This window comes from Carettochelys insculpta, chromosome 9, assembly GCF_033958435.1.
Source record: "Carettochelys insculpta isolate YL-2023 chromosome 9, ASM3395843v1, whole genome shotgun sequence".
Lineage (NCBI taxonomy): Eukaryota > Metazoa > Chordata > Testudines > Carettochelyidae > Carettochelys > Carettochelys insculpta.
Genome location: NC_134145.1, coordinates 64,494,406 through 64,516,640, shown reverse-complemented (window position 1 = coordinate 64,516,640; position 22,235 = coordinate 64,494,406). Strand labels below are relative to the sequence as shown.

Here is a 22,235-nt window from a genome sequence, read left to right as displayed (position 1 = left end):
ATATAAAATTGTCAGTTCGCACAATGTGATCAACTGTCTTTGCATTTATCAGGCTACCCAGCGAGGGTCTTTGTACTAACATCACAGAAGAGAGGAGGTTCCAATGACCTCAGCTAAAACTTCAGCAGATGTCCACCAAGTTTGCTCACAAGTAATTTTTCCACAGTCTAAAACTTTTGTTTTCCAGGCTTCCAAGGGGACGGGCTACACATTGAGGAGTCTGGGTAACAATTCTGAAGAAGTCTCACTACCACTAACAGACTAATGTCAGCTTTAAGTTTTAGCCTTAGCAGTTATGCAGCTACACTAAAAATAGACTTTAGAATGTTTTTTTAAATTTACAAATGAATGCAAAAAGGGTTATTTCCCCTCACCCCCACTTTCCTATCACGCACTCAAGAACATATTTGACTTTTCCAAAAATATTTTAACTTTGAAGAGATGCAACCAAAATTTCAGGCTCAGTAAGAATTTCTGAAAATGGTGTTGCAAAATTGAGTAAGCTGGTTTGCAGTCTTAACTCTAATGGTTGCTAACAGCAACCTCAAATCACTTGTATCAATGCATGATTTACTGTCTTCACAACTGCATAACAGGCCTTGCCTGCTAGCGCAGAAAACATGTTACAGCAGTGATGAAAATTACAGAACCAGAAAATTTTATAGATTTAAAGTTAAATATATATATATATATATATATATGGAGATATATATATATATATATATATATATATATATCATGGAACTGGAAGGGACCTCACGAGATAATTGAGTCCAGTCCCCTACCCTTTCAGCACTGGCCTCCTCAAGGACTGAACTCACATCCCTGGGTTCTAGTGGCCCTGACAACATCCAGTCAACCTCAGAAATAAGAAAAGAAGAAAACCTCATATTTGAGCTACTTGCAGAAAACCATCAATGCTAGATAGTGGCAAGACAACCTGGTGAAGCTTTTCAAGTCACAAAATGGATTCCTACCTCCCGTTCCAGATATGATTTAAGTGATTCTGTCTCATTTAATAGAGTAACGCTGCATTTGCCTCTAAAAAAAGAAAGAAAATCACATTTTATGAAAAAGAAAGCTATAGTAAACTCTTATGATATATACAATGGTATTAGTGAAACATTGGCACAAAATATTTTCTCGCACAGGAAGAATACGAGGCTAACATCAGACTGTTTGCTTCTTGACTAAAGAGTGCTAGAAGAATTAAATCATTACCTTATGTGCGTAGCCGGTAATGATTCCAGCTGTCGTGATAGAAATAGTTCTCGATGCCTTAGCTGGTGCTTCTGTTTCTCTGGTAAGTCAACCATTTCTGGGTTTTCCATCTCTTCTTCCATTTCTCCTAGTTACACAAAAGTTTAATGTCACAAACGATGCCACTTGGCCAATTAGAATGTATTGCTGCAAGATTATGATTAAACTATAAATAACCACTATATGTAGTACCTAAACCATTTCCTCTATGTCCCTTATGGCTGCAACTCAGGGCTGCAGCCCATTTAAGTAAGTAGCGCACACCAACTACAGTATTAGAGTCACAGAACAAGTATGGTGCTGCCAACTAAATGCCTGCCGGTTTTGCCAGCTACACCAGTGACACTATTAATGTCCAGAAGTAGCTAGCACTACTCTGTTTCAGAGACTGACCCATAGAACAAGGTCCTGAGCCATTTTACTTTTTGATACATAGTTCTTTGGCACCACAATATACTGTCCCAATTTCTGAAATGAACTGTCATGTCTACATGCTAAACTTCATCTGCACTGACAACTTATTTGCAAAACAACTGGATCTAGGCAATGTCCCAGCGGGAAAGAATTACCAGAGGGAATTGCCATTAGTAACATCTTCTTTCAATTATGTCATTTGGAGCCAGCCTACTACGAGAAAGGGCACAGCATCCAGGCATGATGAACTGCAGAAGAGGAACTTTTTCCTTCTATACAATTCAGATTGCCTCCTGTATTTACAAGGGACCATGGAAAAATTTTGGGATTGTAAGACTGACCTGCTCAGCCCTGTATATAACAAAAACTCAGTATGTTACTATTCTCAAAAAAGGGTGAAAAGTCTTATGCCTGCAGCTTAGGATTGTTGAATGACTAACCAGTCTTTGCAATTGAACTCCAATGGCAGCCAGCAGAGCCAGGCTGGAGCAGCCCTAGCCAGAGGAGCCAGCAGGCTAGGCAGCAGGAACCTGCAGCTGCAGCTGGACCCTACAGCCACAGCAGGACCAGTGGCAGGGCTTAATAGGGCCACGACTGGACTCCTCTCACATATTTAAAAACCAGACTTTTTTAAATAAAACAGAACAGCATCAACACTATTTGTCAATCACAGCTACAAACACAAATAAATTGAAGCCACCCACAATAGCAAAACAAATTAAATCTCAAACTACAATTTCCTTTCCAATCCAAAGAGTGTTTTATTTGCTTGGCTCAATTTGGTAATGCAGCATGGTGGCTGTGAAGCACACATTTTCTTTTTGCACTTGCCCTGCTGTGCACAGCTTTTCAAAATAAAATGGCACAATCGAATATGTTAGAAAGAAAGACTTCACATAAGGTAACAAGGAAGAAAAGCCCAACACAAAATTGCTAAGCTTCAAAGGATAAAAGTGAGTAGGGAGTCTCTGAAGAATAAAAAAGCTATACACAAATATCTTTGTCCCTTTAATACTGAAAATTATGCACCTGACAAATTTAGACATAACAGAAGTGCAGAAAATTCAGCTAGGGTGAATTCAATACTAGCACAAACAAATGCTCAACACGAAGACTACAGCACCACACTGAAGTTGTGCAGGGTTGGCCATGTGTGCAGTGACTACACAAAAGTGTCCCTGCACATGCAAAAATAAATACTCAGCACCTGCATAAGGGCACAGCTTGCTTATGGAGAACAGACAGGGAAAAATGGGAGGCGTTTTATATCAGGGATGGGGAACCTACACAGCCTGCAAGCTGGATCCAGCCCCTGGCTTTCCTGGATCTGGCCCCCCCAAGGCTCGTGGCTCTCCGGCACCCAGCAACAGAGAGCAAGCACTTGCACCCCAGCCTCAAGCCCCCTCCCCCATGTGGCTGGAACAACTGTGGTGGCTCCCTGCCATGGGATGGGAGGAGCCCAGAGTCAAACAGGCCAGTGCGGGATTATCCAACAAGCTCTCAGTGTGTACTGAAGACAAATTTTTATTCCAGAAGATGCAGAAAGCTTCTAGGAGAGAGACTGTTCTAGATTTGATTTTGACAAATAGGTGGGAACTAGGTGAGAATTTAAAAATGAAAGGCAGATTGGGTAAAAGTGATCAAGAAATGACAAGAGATCATGATTTTACAAAAGGGCGGGAGGGAGAACAGCAATATAAAGACAGTGGATTTCAAGAAGGCAGACTTTAGCAAACAAAGGGAGTTGGTAGGTGAGATCACATGGGAAACAAGTCTAAGACAAAAATCAATTGAAGACAGCTGGCAGTTTTTCAAAGCAACATTATTAAGGGCACAAAAGCAAAACTATTCCACTAAGCAGGAAAGCTAGGAAGTAGCAAGAGACCACTCTGGCTTAATCAGGAGACCCGGCATGCTCTGAAAATCAAAAAGGAGTCCTAAAAAGTGGAAGATAGGTCAAACCACAAAGGAGGAATACAATCAAAACACGGGGGCTGCGTCTATGCTAGCACTCCCCTTTCAAAAGGGGGATGCTAATGAGATGCTGAAATGAATATGCAGCACCTCATCAGCACAATGACGCCCACGGCACTTTGAAAGTGCCACTATCGATAGCGCACGGCTTGTCTACAGGGGGTCCTTTTCAAAAGGACCCTGCACACTTCGAAATCCCCTTATTCCTATTTGGTTATAGGAATAAGGGGATTTTGAAGTGTGCGGGGTCATTTAGAAAAGAACCCCCTGTAGACGAGCCATGCATGATCAAAAGCAGCACTTTCGAAGTGCCATGGCCTCCATTATGCTAATGAGGTGCTGCATATTCATTAGCATATCTCAAAGTACCTCATTAGCATCCCCCTTTCGAAAAGGAGATGCTAGTCTAGACACAGCCATGTACGGACAAAAACAGAAAGGCCAAGATGCAAAATGAGTCCAACTAGCTAGAAAAAAAAAAGATAACAAAAACAAACACAAAATCTACAAATACTTTAGACCCAAAAGGAAGACCAAGGACCAGGTAGGCCCATTACTCAAGAGTGGAAAACAGAAAATGTGGAAATGGCACAGGTGCTTAATAACTTCTTTATTTTGGTTTCCACAAAGAAGGTTGACTAGACATCTAACACAGTGAATGCCAGTGAAAATGGGGAGGTTCAGTAGCTAATATGGGTGGTTAGGGTGATATTTAAAATTACTTAGACGTTAGATGCGTTCAAGTCACCATAGCCTGATGAAATGCATCCCTGAAGAGACTGGTGAACCATTAGCAATTATATTTGAAAAGTCATGGAATATGGGAGAGATTCCCAAAGACTGGAAAAAGAGTAAATACAGTGCTCGTCTACAAAAAAGGGAAATAAGGAAACTGGTTAACTTCTGTACCAGAAAACTAATAGGACAAATAACTAAGGAATCAATTTGTAATCATCCAGAAGTTAACAATTGTCAAGTTAACAATCACCATGATTTGTAGATCCACATCACTTCAAACCAACTCGATAGCTTCCTCTGACAGGGTAAAAAGCCTTGTGTTTGGGTGGGGGGTAGATGTGGTATACCTAGACTTCAGTGAGGTTCTTTTACACATAGTTTAGCATGACTTTCTCATTAAATTAAGGAAATAAAAAGATAGATGGAACTACTATAGGGTGGGTGCCAGTGGTGAGGGAAGCTATTGAATAAGTTTCTAGAGCACAGTTATCAGTGGTTCATGTTGTTTGGTAGATTTACTGATGCAGTGTCCTCACAGGTCTTTGGCTCAGTCGATGGTGATAACCAGAAGGCTGCTTGTACGTGTGTGGTAAATGATGTGGGCCCAATGACCGCAGCAGAGGTCCCCCAAAGACCAGATGAAGATTGAAGGCGCCCAGCCAGGTTTACTGCAGAGCAAAGTATGGTAACAGTTGTCAGGTAGACTCTACTGAACCGCTGCACATACATACCTGTACAATGGACTGACTCAGTCAGTGGGAAATTTCCACTGCTCCCAGTTTATACAAAGACTGTGCAAGACACCACTTTACATACAGGTACAAACCAATCACACCTCATTGCTGACATATCAGGTTGCCACCCTCTGACATTACTTAGATACCACCCATCACCCTGTATCTCCTGGTTTGATTAGACCGTCCCTTATCCAGCATGGTGTCATTTTGGACCCCTTTCTGAACCTGGGTCTGTATCTGTGACGAGATGGTAACAAGGACTTTTTGAATCAACTGGTGGTACCTTGTGATTTCAACTTATGGCCTGTACCAATTATTGTTCTGCACCTGGGCCAATCATCAGTTAGTGTTTTGCACACTCAGCCCTGTCTGTGCCAAGTTCTTTATCAGAGGCTTGCCGCTGGCTCACAGCTTAGCTTTGCTTTATGTTCGCAAACAAAACAGCCATCATGTAGCATTTTAAAGACCAAAAAAATAATTCATTAGGTGATGAGCATTCATGGGGCAGGCCCAGTTCTTCAGATCTGGAGATAGATTATCACCTCATCACCCAATAAATTATTCCTATGTGACTGCTTTTTTGTCTTGTCAGGATACAAACTACCACAGCAACCTCTCTGTTATGTCAGCCATGTTTTGTTCATTGTTGCTAGGCCTTAGGCCTCAAACCAGGCTTGTGTTGTATGGACTTAGACCTGCGTCTTACCACAATTCACAGTCAGGCTGGAAAGGCATAACTAGTGGGGTTCTTCAGGGATCATTTTTGGGACTGGTTTTGTCCAATATCTTCACCAAATGATTTAGACAATGGCAAAGAGAAAACAATTATAAAAGTGCGCAGATGATATCAAACTGGCAGAGGTTACAAAAGCTTTGGAGGATAGGACTACAATTCAAAATTATCTGAGGCAAACAGATGAAATTCAATACGGACAAATGCAAAGTACTCCACTTAGGAAGGAACCATCAGTTTTAACCATACAGAATGCGAAGTGACTCTCTAGGAAGGAGTACTGTGGAAAGGAATCTCAGAGTCACAATGGACCACCTGCTAAATAAGTTAACAATGTGACACTGTGTTCAGTTCTGAGTGCCACATTTCAGGAAATATATGGATAAATTGGCAAAAGTCCAGGAAAGAGCAACAAAAATTATTAAACTTCTAGAAAACATGACCTACGAGGAAAAGGCCACCTGATCTGGAAAAGATGATTGAGAGGGAATTTAACAGTTTTTAAGTAAGCAATCCCTTGAAATTCACAATTTCGAGTTGCGCTTAACTTGCACTAATGCGAGTTAAGCGCAACTCAAAATCCCACTCTCCCCGCAGTCCTGGCTCAATCCCCCCAACCTTGCCCAGCCTCGACTCACCCTCCCCACTCCCCTCCCAGCTCCAGCTCAACCCCCTGTAGCGCCATGTGGCCCTGGCTCAGCTCAACTCCACCCCCCACTCCCCCACAGCCCCGACCCACGGCCAGGCTTAACCTCGTGCCCCCACCCATAGACTCAACCCACTGCCAGGCTTAACCCTTCTCAACAGCCCACCACCCTGCAACCCAGGACTTACCTTTCAAAAGAAGCTCTAGGTGCTCCTGCTGCTTCCCTGGCTGCAGAGCACATGTTCTGCTAGGGAAAGAAGCACATTCCCCTCCCACCCCGACTTAAGCGAAATTCAAGTTATGCAAGGGCATGTGGGAACGCAACCCTCACATAACTTGAGGGACTACTGTACCCCAGTGTTTGTTATAAGGAAGAGAGAGAAAAATTGTTCTTCTCAACTCTTTATGATGGGACAAAAAGCAATGGGCTTAAACTGCTGCAAAGGAGGTTAAGGTTGGATATTAGGAAAAAATTCCTAACCCTCAGGATGGATTAGCACCGGAATAAATACCTAGGGAGGTTGTGGAATCTCCATCACTGGAGATTTTTAAGAGCCAGTCAGCCAGCTGAGGTGGTTCAGACACCTGACAAGGGTTCTTTAGAGGCTGCCGATGGGACCTAAACTGGGCACCTCTCATTGTGAAGAGGCCCTGAGGCCAACCCAGGATATTCTGGAGGAACTATGTCTCCTGACTGGCCTGGGAGCACCACAGAATCCCACAGGAGATGAAACATTTTTGTGGAGGAGGAGGAGGATTGGTCCTCCCTTGGCCTCACACAACCCTCGAAAGGAAGAAGAAGCTATTTTTCCAATACAGTAATGGTTAGGAAGAACTTCTCCCTTTGGGCAGGCAATATGTTATTTCATAAATGGTCTATTATGAGGTTTCTTGCACCTCCTCTTAAGCAACTGTTATCGGCTGCTATCACAGACTGAACTCTGGAATAGATTAACTATGTTTGTTATAGTATGGCAATTTCCTTGTTAAACTCAGGATGAGAAAGAGAGACAGACACTAACTCAGAATTCCAGGAATTTTCCAAGAGGCAGAGCCAACTTCCTCCCAGTAATGAAGGAACCAAAAATCTCAGTTTTGATTTTGTTTTAGATGAATTCTGAACAGATGATCCAGGCACTCCCAAACTTTAGAGAGGTAGAGTCAACTAAGACCTCATTCACGAGGCTATATTTAAACTGCATATACACCTGCTGCTGGTGTAGAAACCACACAAACTTAGCAACTTCCTCAGGCACCTAACAAGTTGGTTTGATAAGATGATACTTATTTTTAGAAGCTCTGAAACTTAAGAATATGCCATCATGTAGGCCTACTAACTGAACAGTACCTGCCAAAATGAGGTAGCAAAATTGCCAATAACTACTCAAACTATTCAACTGCTGCTATTAATTTTTTTCCATGAACTGAGACAAACTAATGAAACATTGGTTCTGTGACTGCTGTTGCCAATGGCAAAGAAGAAGGAAGGTAGTCAGGAGAGAGGGTCTTTTATAACTGTTTGGAAATGTTCCAATACGCAATCAGTGTGTACATGCACCCTACTGCTTTATTGCTTCAAGTGTTTTCCTCCTACAGTTTGTTAGTTGTGGCATAGAATCTTTACTGGGGAGACCAGTAGAGTAAATTACAGAAAACAGAAGGGTGCTCTGACTTCCTAAGCTCTCACTGCAATATCAATTGGATGGAGTATTTATTCTTTGTTTTCTGTCCCAAAAGATTATGCAGTTTTGCTGTAAACCTGTTAAATAAGAATTGTGTTCCACCCATGAAACAGTTGTATTTAAAGCAATTTCTTTAAGTTTATGAAGCGATTATGGAGTACACAGCGTGGAAAATATTCTAAAATGTACAGCAATCATCATTCAACCATAACCCAGACAAGTTTCATATCAGGTGTTTGTTTTATTAAAGAAAATTAGTTTGCAGTTCAGATATGGGAATCATATTCCATACATTAGGTGCAAATTTATAAGCCTCACTGCAGAAGACATGCCACTTCTCTTTGAAAATAGCTGCAAAATAAAATCCCTGCATCTTTAAGTTTCCACGGTTTCATATATATCTGATAGAGTATACCGACATTTTTATTTTAGTCTTGATTATTTTACTTAATGACATTTATTTGCTTAAATAGGTCATTTTTGTCTTCAGACCTCTATTGTCAGTAACAGTTAACAGTATTGCTAAGTTGCTCATTTGAATCCCACATACCGGCCACTTAAATCTTTCTCCTAATTATATCATTGGTAGGTCTAAAATAACAGTATTAATAGCAGACTTAAACTTAGAAATTACAAGACTGATTGAATCTAGAAGATTCTGCAGTCACACAGCTTCATTAATCTGCTGAACAAAGGCAGTTAAAAGATCAGTGATGCAGATACATACAACTACAGCAAATGCATCAAAATGAGGCAGCAGGACACTTTATGAAAAGGAATCATTATGCAATCAAATCAAAGCACGACAATGTTGACTCACTCTGATCAAGTATTTGTATTCAAATTTTGTATGCAATTAGGTATAATTTCATTACATCACACAGGCAGGCTATTTATAGTCTTAACATAATATTTTGATTCTAAATTATATTTAGGAAGTATTAATTGCCAACCATATGCATAGTTTTCCTTTTTAAAAAGGGGGAATTGAAGCCACACAAAAGGGACTGTTAAAGTCTACTTCTGGGGAATGAACTGTTGCCTGTACCAAAGTAACAAATTCAGAAGAATTCTAGAAAAGGAAATCTAAACTGACATACATTGTCTTTTTCTCGGGTATTTCCATTAATTGCACTGCTTTATAGTTGGCTTTTCCTGACAGTTTTCCAAATAGCTTTGAAAGTGAAGCAAATGATCTAATTTCCATTTGAATAAAAAAAAACTGTTTCATATAAAAAAAATACCTGTATTAAGAGGAAGCATTCTTCTATTCAGTCTCAAAGTTTCAACTGCTCCTTCTCATTTCACTTACTAACTCAGCAGTGTCCAATACAGTCCCCCTTCCCCACATGTGGCAAACAGGGCAGCAGACTGTGGCTTATGCAGCACGAGAGCTGCACCCATCCTACCACTCCATGCACACACCCCAACTCTTTGATACGTTAAAATACTGTTCACTTGTTTCTCTAACGTAAATATCTAGAATTTGTATACTACTGATTTGACGGTTAATACATGCACAATTGAAAATAAATTTCTCACTAAGGTGACACTGAAATCTATCTACTTTTCAAATGCTAAATAAAAGTGATAGCATAAAGCAGATAACTGGCACAGGTATTTAATTACAGAATAAAATCATTCAAGTAAAACTTCTGTATAAGCCTCTCCCAGTTTCCCAGTACACTTCACTGGCAGTTCAATTGTACCATCTTTCTGGAATATGTGGAGTTACATGATACTGGAAGAAACTACAAATGTAATTAAGCTCCACTGCTGCACTGAGTGTCTTATTTCCTTTTTACAATTAAAATCTCTCTCTCTATAAGTGGGTATACCACACATGCTATGAAATTTTTTTTTTAAACAGATGAGCACACAGTACTACAAGATGATACATGTGTAGACAGAATGTTGAAGGGAAAACCTATACCAAACCATACAGAGGACTAGTTTGTGATGACAGTAAAGAACATAAAGCACATGTGCAAAGACGACCAAATGAAGGTGGCATGAACAAATAAACCAGCATTTTGACATTTCAATGCTCAATCATGAAATTTTTTTTTAAAATCAGACTTTTTAGCATTCAAACTACTCAGCAGCACTAGCTCTCTTCCAACATCTCTCCATCTGGGAAACTATTAACCTCCTTAGGTAGACCATAAATTCAAGGCATCCCATAACGGTGGGACATCCCAAGATCACTAAGTTTTAGAAGCTGTGTTAAACCTGATGAAAGCCAAATTTGATATTCACAATTTTTTTTTAAACATGTCAAAGATAATTCCTGACAGAAAACCAACAGGCCACGTTTTCATGCTCTCAGGTTTGAGTTATTGGCAAAAAAAAGGCATCACGAGTTTCTGTTGTTTAAATGAAAGGCATATATTTCCCTTACACCAACTATTAAGTTGCTTGGGAAACACCTGTCAACTAACTTTTCAGCAGTCCTTTGTGTCTCAAATGAAAAGGTCAGAATTCAGCCAACTAAGTGATGTAAATGGCTGCTGGAGATACCACGTACTTGCTTAGGATGGGGACCATAAATTTAATATAATCTAGAAGCTCCAAGATCCATGCATCTTTAAAACAACATTGCCACTTGAACCAAATGTAGAAATTAATTTTTTTTTAAATATACAAGCTTACTTGCATGTTTGTCAGCCAATACAATCAGCGTACTTGATATGTCCCTTCTTCTGTAGAAACACACTACCTTTGCTTCCACATTTCCATTGGCCGTCTATAACAGTAAGAAGAAAAATTATTCTTGGGCATTAAAAAAAAAAAAACGGATCTCCAAATACCAAACTAGAAACCCATTAAAGTATTTTGAAACTTAACCATAAAACTACACCAGTCAAATGCATGAACCTTGCTACAAACTGAACACATTTCTATAGGAAACAAAACACTAAGCAAGTGTTCTGCAAATCTACAATACAGAAGAACAGAAATTATCATCAGACAGACAGACCACTGTTCTAAATCCTATTTGTTTTTCTCCATCATCTACTCCTGGATGGTACAGAGGCAGAAAAAACACAAGGCTTCTGAAAAATTACAAGAAGATGTCAGCAGGAAACTCCTTCCTGACCCCATGCCCATTTGCCTTGATTGTCTGGAAGCGAGCAATTTTAATTTACCTTATCTGTAGATTAACCAAAGATTTAAGCCAAGTGGACTTGTTGACCTCATGCAGTAATGAAGAGATACCTACACAGCATCAGATTCTGCTCTTATCTCAAATGTAGCAAAATCTTATTCCACAAGCATCCCATTACTCTAAAAATGATCCAAGCGGTAGGGAGATCAGAATCTGATCCTTTCTGGGTATTTCTGCTTCTCCTGCAGAACCAAACACCCCTAAGTGTCAGGGCAGTTGCACATGGCCAGAGAGAATAATTAACGACTTACACAACTTTCCAGCCAGGTCCTAATATAGCAAGAACCAAAAGCTCCCTCTCCCCTTCCAATCCCGCCCCCCCCCAAAAAAAAAGGCTAGCCAATCAAAATAATTGAGAAGTTAATGCCTAAAAAAGTGAAGTTGGAAATATACCTACAAGTCCAAAAGATTCCACTCCTCTCTCCCTTCACAGTTTAAAGGATTAGAAAGAATCCACCCAAAGATATCACATGAAGAGTAAGTAGGTCAAGGGAAGTTCCAGAAAGAGCAATAATAAAATCCAACAAGCAGACAGATTGTCACTCACAACCATATGAAAAGGGTGAGATTTTGTATTTTTTCTTAATAAGAAATATACCCAACAATTTTTAAACGATTTCTGCTCATAACAGACATGCTCACAGTCTGCATAAACGCTGAGCAGTTATCAGTTCTCATGCAGACTTTTCCCTAAAATTCCAGAGCGATGAAAACAAAAACATTAACTTACAGTATCCCAGAGCAGTGCATTGATCTAGATCTAAATCCCAAGGTTTAGTGGACTGGCAGTTTGAGGGAATAAAGATGTAAAAGCTCACCCGGAAAAAAGAAAGGGGAATGAGGAACAGGAGTTCTATGCACAAGGCAATAAAAGGCCAAGATATCAAAAGTAGCTATAAAAACTAATGGTGGAAGGACAATAATCAAGATCTTCAATTCTAGCAAATGATCTTGAATGAGAAATCTCAGGCAACACCTGCACAAATACAAGTGTTTCCAATCATGGGCACAGTTTTCTTGTGCAAAGCTTGAAGACTTTAACCAAGTTTATCTTAAATACCTAACAATTGTGGATTATTCTGAATCTATGAGGACCCATAATCCAAGCCACAAAGTGCCAGATGCCTAGACCTTGGTTGAGAATTTGACCCTTTTTGTAAGCCTGGAAGAAAGAAGGAAAAAAGTTTCCCAAAAGCTGCCAATAGATTCAAAAACCACACTTGATGTTTGGAGTCATTAAAATACTAATAATCCTGACTCACTCACTTTCCTCAGGACTAGAAGCATCCACAGAAAGGAAAAAAATGCATCTCTTTCAGATAAGGGTTATTACTTGCTATAGGCATTTTCCTATACATTTAGGCTACGTCTACACGTGCAGCCAACATCGAAATAGTCTGTTTCGATGAATAACGTCTACACGTCCTCCAGGGCCGGCAACGTCGATGTTCAACTTCGACGTTGCTCAGCCCAACATCAAAATAGGCGCAGCGAGGGAACGTCTACATGTCAAAGTAGCACACATCGAAATAGGGATGCCAGGCACAGCTGCAGACAGGGTCACAGGGCGGACTCAACAGCCAGCCGCTCCCTTAAAGGGCCCCTCCCAGACACAGTTGCACTAAACAACACAAGATACACAGAGCTGACAACTGGTTGCAGACCCTGTGCCTGCAGCATAGATCCCCAGCTGCCGCAGAAGCAGCCAGAAGCCCTGGGCTGCTGCCCACGGTGACCATAGAGCCCCGCAGGGGCTGGAGAGAGAGCATCTCTCAACCCCCCAGCTGATGGCCGCCATGGAGTACCCAGCAATTTCGACGTTGCGGGACGCGGATCGTCTACACGGTCCCTACTTCGACGTTGAACGTCGAAGTAGGGCGCTATTCCTATCTCCTCATGAGGTTAGCGACTTCGACGTCTCGCCGCCTCACGTCGAAGTTAACTTCGAAATAGCACCCGACGCGTGTAGACGCGACGGGCGCTATTTCGAAGTTGGTGCTGCTACTTCGAAGTAGCGTGCACGTGTAGACGCAGCTTTAGTCTTCTGACCATTCCAGAGGAAAGACTTCAGAGAATGGTACTGCTACAAGACAAACAGGACATTCTTTGATAGAGGAGAGAAACTTCCTCCACAGAGACCCTGTAGCAGTCAGGAGCGATTACAAGGAAACATGGACATTACATCCACTTCTTCAGACTGCAAAACCTACAGGTAATTTTGATGAAGGCTCAACAGTAAGCTTTAAAAATGACATTTTCCACAATTATGGAATTTCCTTAGCCCATCTCCGATGGCAACTGGATGATTTGGATCTAATCCCAAGAAGATGACACCACCATGTTCCCTCTGCACAGACTGCAAAGGACCGAATAGAAGCATAGTGGGTGTTAGAGCTAACGTGATACTGTGGTAGGGACAGCCATTGAAGGGTTTAGAACAGGCTTCCTAGGCTGAAATTTATCCTCGATACTTAAGGACTTACATTCGCATCCCCTGGCCTCCTTACAGCCTTTCATTTATTGTGTTAGAATGGCAGTGCCCATCATACCACTTTTTCAACTCCAAGAAAGAAGATATTCTGAAGACTACAAATACCAAAACTATGCACTAGACCCAGGGGCCATGAGAAGAGAGATCTCAGGAGGCTGACTTGAGGATCTGATCTACTTCCTCCTTCCAAGAAGTTCAAGCAATAAAGCTCCTTTCATCCTTTCCCCAGGCCAATGAATAGTTAATCTTGGATCAAACAATCCAGCAGCAAGAGTTTAAGAACCACAGGCTAAACCTTGCCAGACAGGCCAAAGCATGAATGCAAGGTCATCATCAGGTGGTGTTTTTGGCCTTTGCAGACAGCACACAACGAGCACCTACTGGATTAGTGACTGCCCCCAGATACTGCAGGCAACAGTCAGGTATCATAACATTTTATAGCTGATAACACCTTAGAGATACTGCAATTTTATTTCCAATAGAAACAACATTAGAAAATACAGCCAATTGTTCAAATTCCTAGGGCAAAATGTGAGCACTCCATTACCTTATTGAGTTCTTCTATTCTTCGTATTAAGTAAGGGTTACTTGAAGAATTTTCAAAGTAGACGTAATCTAAAAAACACAGAAGGAAACCACAGTTAAGCATGCTTTGCTCCAAAGTATACACATTTGAAATGATATTGCTTAAAAAACACACAATACACGAAATGATGTGCACTACTTTCATTTTAGCAGCAAATCACAACTCCATTGACCTATCTAAAGCCAGTAACTGAAAAGATACATGATCACAATCCAGTCTAACATTTAATACAAGAAACCAACATCAATGACAGTTGAAGACTGTAAAATCCCATTCTCAAAACTGGGTATGTTACCAAAATGCTACCTTTGCATTCCAAAAGCAAAGCTTAAAATAGCCCAGTGTGACCAGACCCCTCTACAAATCTCCGTACTTGCCTCTTCTCTCCTTTCATATCAAGTTCTACTCTCTTGTCTTGGCCTTCATGGCTCTGCATAATTGTTCCCCACAGAATCTCATCACATCTCCCATTTGGTCCACCGACGAAAAACGTCTCACTTCTCTCATTCTCTTTATCCAGTTCTTATTAATTGGCCTCATTTCTATGCCTGAGCCTGCCTCTTTATCCTTCCACATTTCTCACCAAAATCTGTTTCTTCTGTAAACTCCATAAACGTAAGCCATGTCAGCAAAAGTGCTGTCATCCCACGACGCCATTCTTGTAAAACACTTTTCATTAGTAGTTCCCAAAGCACTAAATAAAGAAGGTTAGTATTGTACAGAGAGGGAAATTGTAAGGCAAGGGTGGGGAACCTTCAGACTGTAGTCCAGATCTAGGCCCCCCCGACACTTTGATCCAGATTGCTGAGGGACCGAGGGGGTTCCACTGAACTCAGCCTGTGGGGGAGAAGTTGCTGACCCTACCTCACCCAACTCACCTCCGCTCTGCTGACTTGCATGTAGGCAGAATGAGGAGCCCACGTACAAGTGAGCTGGAAAGAGGCAGCACCACACATCCTAGAGGTGCTTCTGTGCTCCCTGCCAAGCAGCAATGACTTGAGCGCTCACTGCCTGTACTGCTTCTGTGAGCCCCCTCCCCCACACCTGATAGTGCACCTTTCTGTACAACCCACTATAGTCATCTTTGACCAATTTCTTATCCACCTCTCCCACCTCCAATTTAACTTACAATTTTTCACGTGGAGCTGTATCAAATGTCTTACTGAAATCCAAGCAAATCTGATCTATTTAAAAAAAAATAGTGCTCAAAGGAGAGCAGGTTGATCCGGCATAGTCTATCTTTTGTAAAGCCATTCTGTATTTTACTCCCAATTACTCTTCACCTGCACATCCTTTACTTTCTCTTTCAAAAATTGTTCAAAGATCTTGTATACATTTGAAATCAAGCCACCAGGCTTGTAACTTCGTGGGTCACTTCCCCCTCTGCCCCCTTTCTTAAAATCGAAACCATATTAGCAATTGTCCAGACGTAGGGTATGACCTCTGCATTTACAGATTCCTTAAAAATTCTTTGCCTCAGAGTACCTCCCGGAACATCACTACATTGGAAGAGGGAATCTGCTGTTACACAAACCCTCCCACTTTGTCTCACAAAAGGTGACTTATAGAATCATAGGACTAGAGGGGACCTCCAGAGGTCACCAAGCCCATGACATGGGCAAGGTATGAATGAACAGAGAAGTAGTTATTCCCCTCTATTCGGCACTGGTGAGGCCGCATCTTGAATATTGTGTCCAGTTTTGGGCCCCCCCCCACCCAGTATAAAAAGGATGCGGATTTGCTGGAACAGGTTCAGCAGACAGCAGCAAATATGATTAAGGGTCTGGAGCACAAGACCTATGAGGATAAGCTGAGGAATTTGGGCTTGTTGAGTTTACAGAAGAGAAGACTTAGGGGTGATTTAATAGCAGCCTTCAACTTACTGAAGGGGAGCTCTAAGGAGGAAGGTGAAAAACTGTTCTCAGTTGTGTCAGATGGCAGAACAAGGAGTAATGGTTTGAAGTTGAAGAGGCAGAGGTGTAGGTTAGATATTAGGAAAAACTACTTCACCAGGAGGGTGATGAAGCAATGAAATGCGTTGCCTAGAGAGGTGGTGGGATCTCCATCCCGCGAGGTTTCTAAGTCCCAGCTTGACAAGGTCCTGGCTGGGATGACTTAGTGGGGACTGATCCTGCTTGAAGCAGGGGGCTGGACTAGATGACCTCCTGAGGTCCCGTCTAGCCCTAGGATTCTGTGACTCCTTCAACCCTGTGCTTCCTGTATAACTATGAGTCACCCTAGGCCAGCAGTAGACTGAGGATTGGGGTCTAAGTTACATTCATAAACTTTAAAGCTGATAATTTGAGAAAAAACAAATGTAAACAACTACCACCACAGTTGACATTTACATTACAAAGTATACATGGCTGCAGTGGCCTTGCACGGCTGGAGCAATCCCTGCCTGTGGAGGGCAGGGGCTGTTCTAGTCCATACTGGTTAATCATAACTAGTAAGCTTCATTTGTTTAGGATGAAGCTAACTGGTTAAAGTTTAACATCCCTAACCATAACCAGTAATTTCCATCCATTTAGGTAGGGCGTGACTTACTGGTTAAATGTCAAGATCCCTACCTGTGATCCAGCTCACATTACTGAAATGAATCAAATACATATACACACTTGAAACTTTTTATGAATTCCATCATGTGCTACAAATCAAGTAAAAGGAAAGTCCAAAGAGCAGAGCAAAACAACATTCACATGCTCTTAAGACCTACGCATTTCCAATTAGAGTTCAAATATTCTTACAGAGACACTTCAGTGAACTGCTACTCATAAAATATTAAAATTCAGTGAGCGCTCTCAGAATGGTGCTTTAGAGGATAAAGAACTCTTGTAAAGCTCCGTTATTTTTGCCACTGCATGAGGAATTATACATACATAGTGGGGTTAGTTCCCACAGAATCTCTCAGGAATTGAGAGAGATTAGGAAACAAAATTCCTTTTCCACATTATCCATCACTTAAGTGCATCCTCCACAACACTGGCAGGAGACAAAGCAAAAGGAAAGTTTGAATACTAAACTGGTCACTTCTATAAATCAATATGTTCCCACCCCCATCCACAATAGGCTATGTCTACACTAGCATTCCTCATTTGAAATAGGCATGAAAATGAAGGAAATTAAAAATGCAAATGAGGCTCCGATTTACATATCTGGCCCCTCATTTGCATATTCCATTGCAAGAAGAAAAGCCATGTAGAGGCGGCCCTTGCGGAAGTAATCCCCATCTTCAAAAGAAGGAAGAAGGGTTCTTCCGAACATGGGAATTACTTTTGAAAGAGCCGCCTCTACACAGATTTTTTCTTTCAACAGAATATGCAAATGAGGGGCCAGATATATAAATCAGCCTCATTTGCATTTCTGATTTCCCTCATTTGCATGCTTCTTTCGAAAGAGGAATGCTAGTGTAGATGTAGCCATAAACTCTGATCAAGTCACTCCTTAGCCTTCTCTGTGTTAAGTTAAATAGGATTTCTGGAGTCTTTCAGTGTAAGGCAGATTTTCTAACCTTTAATCATTCCTGTGGGCTCTTCTCTGAACCCCCTCCCAAAATATCACCATTCATCTTGAACTGTGGGCACCAGAACTGGGAGCAGCATTCCAACGTGCACTGCACAAACACCAAATGCGGAGGTAAAATAACCCTTCTACCTTCACTCAAGATTCCTCTGTTTATGCACCCAAGGATCACAACAGCCCTTCTGGCAACAGCCTGGCACTGAGTGCTTGTGTTCAGCTGACTGTCTAGCCCAACTGCCAAACCTTTTTCAGAACCAGAAAGTAGTAGTGTGGTCCCTCAAACAACAGGAGGAAATCAGGCACTTTGGATCAAGCTGAGGTCTGCAACTGAAATAGTGCCAAGAGGCATTTTTTCAAATTCAGTTACAATAATCAATCCTTCAAGAGCTGCAATGAATGCGAATACAAGACAATCCTTAATAAATAACATCAAACCATACTTTCTGTCACCCCTGTTTTAAGAACAGTGCACGCACAATGATTTGTACCCGTTATAAAGTTAAGTTACCCACATCTCCAGGGTCTACCTGGCTCAGCCTCCACATGCACCCCCTGTCCCCAGGTTTTACCCTCCATCCCACAAACCTGCCCCCCATCCCAGGCTTAACCCCTCTGAGTCTCAGCTCCCCACCCGCACCCCATCCTCAGAATTAACTCGCCTCAGTGTGTGCAGCTCCTCCACTGGTCCCCGCCACCTTCTCAGCGGGCTGCACGGCTCTGAAAATAATAATACAGGGGCCCAGACTGTATTCTAAAGTTAGAAGAAAGAGGATAAAAAAAGTCTAGGAAAAAAGAATATTTTACTTTCCTCTTCACTACACAGATATTGTCAACACGGGTGATGCCAGTTAAATATCATACTCTGAACTTATAATGCAAACAGGAGTCTCAGCTAGATCCCCTGCCATGTTTCTGAGGGGGACAAAGCATGAAGACAGATAGCGGATATCAGCAAAAAGATTTTATAACTGAAATGCAAGACCAGAAGGTGTCTGCAATGGACAGCAAACTCCCAAAAGTCTTTTTGGTGGGTTGTGGAGGGTTCTGTGGTCAGTGGCAGTTGAAGTAGTGACCCCAACTATCTTAGCTGCTGGGGGAAACTGCCCCATGGCAGCAGCAAGGCCCAATGGTCCCATGCTATGGGCGTGAGGGGGAACTCAGTGGGGGGCCAGTTGAGGTGGTCCTCCCTGAATATCTTAGCCACCAGGGGAGACTTCCCCATGGCAGCTGCAAGCTCCAAATATCTTTCCTACCCTTGGAGCCCTAAACGTACACATTACATGACATGGTGCTGCCTGGCAGCATGGTCAGCACCGAACAGCAGGCACATCCTTTTATTGGGTTGGTGGCTACCCCACATGATGTGGCAGAGTGCAGGAAATATCCAGATTGTGTGGCACCTGTTGGGAAGGTAAAGCGGTTTGCACACAAATGTAAACCACTGAAGTTTCTCAGCATCTTACGCAAGCACAACCCCCACCACTGCCTTGTTGCCACGTGGTGCAGTGGCTGGTGCCAGGCAGCGTAGAAAAAATAAAGTGTAGAGACAGAACCACAGACTCCCTGCAGGGGCTATCTGTAATGGGCAGATGTGCTCACAGTGCTAATCGCAAAAAAAAAGAAAGACATTTCTCAGGCTCTCATACAAACATGAGCCCACAGCCACAGGCTTGCTGCTCCCACTTGGAAATTCACCATTTTCCTGTTACCGGAGAGCAGCAGCTGGAGCAAAGCAGTGAGGGGCATTGTGGGTTACATATGGGACACCTCTGGAGGCTAATAAATTTGATTTTAAGATGTGGCGCTTCCAAACTGGCCTTCAATTGAACTTCTGAATTCGAGCTTGACGCTATACCTGTCAGGTAACTGCAAGTTCAACTTTGTAATCTTGCTAGTAGTGCTCCCTAAATTGAGCTAATGGTATTTACAGTGAAGACAGTCACCTGGTAATATTGAGCTAACTGCCTTAAATTCGAATTTATCTCGTAGTGTAGACGCAGCCAATGACTGTCTAAGAGAGGCCAGGATGTCAAATGGTTATGGAATTAGGTTGAAGGGAAAGGTGACCTACTGTTATACTAATTTATAAGCTACTGTTTTGTATGATCTTACAATTTAAGTGTAAATTTATAAGCTCAAGCATTATCAAAAAATCTTACAAGTTTCAATGCAAATTGAACTATATCAGATACACATTTTGACTAAAAACAGTTACTTGTAGCAAACGGTTAAAAATAATTGCTGGCATGGATCCACACAGGCATTGTAAAAGGTATGCTCTCACTTTCAACGTAAGCTTTGTTGATAGCACTGTTGGGCGCTGCTCTGTGCATCATCTCTCTGTGCACCCTTGTCCATCAACTTCGACTATTAAAGGGGACAGAACTGCAACTCAGTTGTCTTCCACTAACTGAAGAATCTATTGCAGGACACAAGTATCAAAAAAGACTTGTGAATCCATGCAGCCAATCACCTGAAAAACTGCAATGAGTAAGTAACTGCTCGCTTTCACTGAGTATTACCTGCAGTGATCCCCACTCTAGGCAATAAGTAGGCCCTCTCCAAACCCAAGAAAGGGGAGTTTGAGGAGTCAAGAGAATAGCAGTAGTTATTGCTCTTCTGTACAGTGCCTGAGCCAGATGTCATATCTAGAGTAAGGCTGGAAAAGAGATTATGAACAGAACTTCAGGTACTAAACTTGCATATTTCAATGAAAACAAATGTATAGTCTGAAGCCATATTAAACTCAATGGACTATACCAGCACTTTTTGGTACTGGAAATCTTCACTATTCATAGCAAGTGACAGGTTGAAGTTGACAATCCCCTATATCATCCATGAGATTTGAACCACTTAAGATGTCTTTCAGAACAGCTCAGTTCAAACAATAGATAAGAAGAGCAGGCTGTGGTGCTGACCATGCAGTAAAAGGGATTTTTTTTTTCCCCAGGGCCTCGTTACCAAAAAGGCAGGCTGACGGACTTACTGGGATGGAAAGCCAGAGCCCATCTTTGATAAGAATTTGGGATGCTGGATGTAACACTACCTTCTCTTCTTGGATATTGTGTAAGGTGGGCCAGCTATTAGTTCATGAATGTCAGAGCACTAGAAAAACCACTAGAAATGAAATCAACAAAAGATGTACTACAGTGAACTTCCTGACATTGGTTCAATGGGTCATTTAGTCTACCATCAAGACCTCAAAAGCCCACATTATCTTAAGAACTTTCAAGTTCTCACATTTACCTCTGATGTTAATCAGGATCCCAGTGCAATATTATTGGTTAAACATCTCAGTCATCTTCTCAAAAATCCCTCATTCTCCTCAAAACAAAAAAGCAGTCATGTAGCATTTTAAAGACTACCAAAATAATTATTAGGTGATAAGTGTTTGTGGGGCAGACCCACTTCGCCAGATCTGGAGATCACGAAACCTAATGAATTATTTTGTTAGTCTTTAAAATGCTACATGACTGCTTTTTGGTTTTGCTAGAATATAGATTAACATGGCGACCTCTCTGTTACTACTCATTCTTGAAGTTATTCTAGATTCCTTTATTGCTAATTAATACATTCTATAAAATATGAAACTTACTACAACTGATTTGTACAGTTATTTGCAACCATATGACTAAAATGTAGTTTCCATTTTAATTAGAGGTCTACTGTAAAATCTCTCTTTCTGAAAAACACCTCTTCTACCCAATTAACATGCACAGATAATGCAATTAGAGGAGCCTCTGCTAGATGTTCCATTGACTGTAGAATCTGAGGATACTACAATTTTCAAAGAAATAAGCTAACCTACTATATCCCTCCATCTTTACAGCAGCCCTGAGGTAAATCTAACCAAACCACAGCTAGGGATTTCAATGTAATTTTCCTCTTCACTACCCACACTCTACCCCTGAATCCTAACCAGGAATCTACTGTCAGGAAAGAGAGAGAGAGAGAGACACCACACTCCTTCCCAAGGAGGAATTTAAAGTTGCTAATTGTGAACTGCATTTATGAATATGAACAGGGAAAAATCCTTGTTCACTCTGACACCTGGACCAGGAGCAGAATCAAGACCATTGTAACCAAAAGGTAATTGTGGTAAGGCATATGTGAACTTCCTTTTAAAAAAAAAAGGGGGGGGGGGCGGCGATAGAGTAATTGTCTCTGACAGAATAGTGCTGTACGCACAATGCCAGCAAGCTTAGTGTTCACAGAAAACACTTGTACACGTGCCACAATTACTGACTCACCTATGCACATATGACCCAGAAGCACTAAGAGGC

The 22,235-nt window shown here is 41.6% G+C and overlaps 1 protein-coding gene across 6 annotated transcripts in view; it reads right to left on the bottom strand.

Moving 5' to 3' along the window:
• MTA1 (metastasis associated 1) overlaps positions 1 to 22,235 on the bottom strand; it is a 112,966-nt gene that overhangs the window by 73,262 nt on the left and 17,469 nt on the right. For 5 of the 6 annotated variants that reach the window (XM_075003516.1, XM_075003517.1, XM_075003519.1 and 2 more), the window contains exons 2-5: positions 14,392 to 14,459; positions 10,837 to 10,930; positions 1,222 to 1,348; positions 978 to 1,041 (exon numbers count right to left, since the gene is read on the bottom strand). In XM_075003516.1, coding sequence (XP_074859617.1) covers positions 978 to 1,041; positions 1,222 to 1,348; positions 10,837 to 10,930; positions 14,392 to 14,459 — 353 coding nt within the window. Of the gene's footprint in view, positions 1 to 977; positions 1,042 to 1,221; positions 1,349 to 10,836; positions 10,931 to 14,391; positions 14,460 to 18,611; positions 18,704 to 20,474; positions 20,612 to 22,235 lie in introns of all 6 variants that reach the window. The other variant, XM_075003518.1, reaches the window with a different exon arrangement.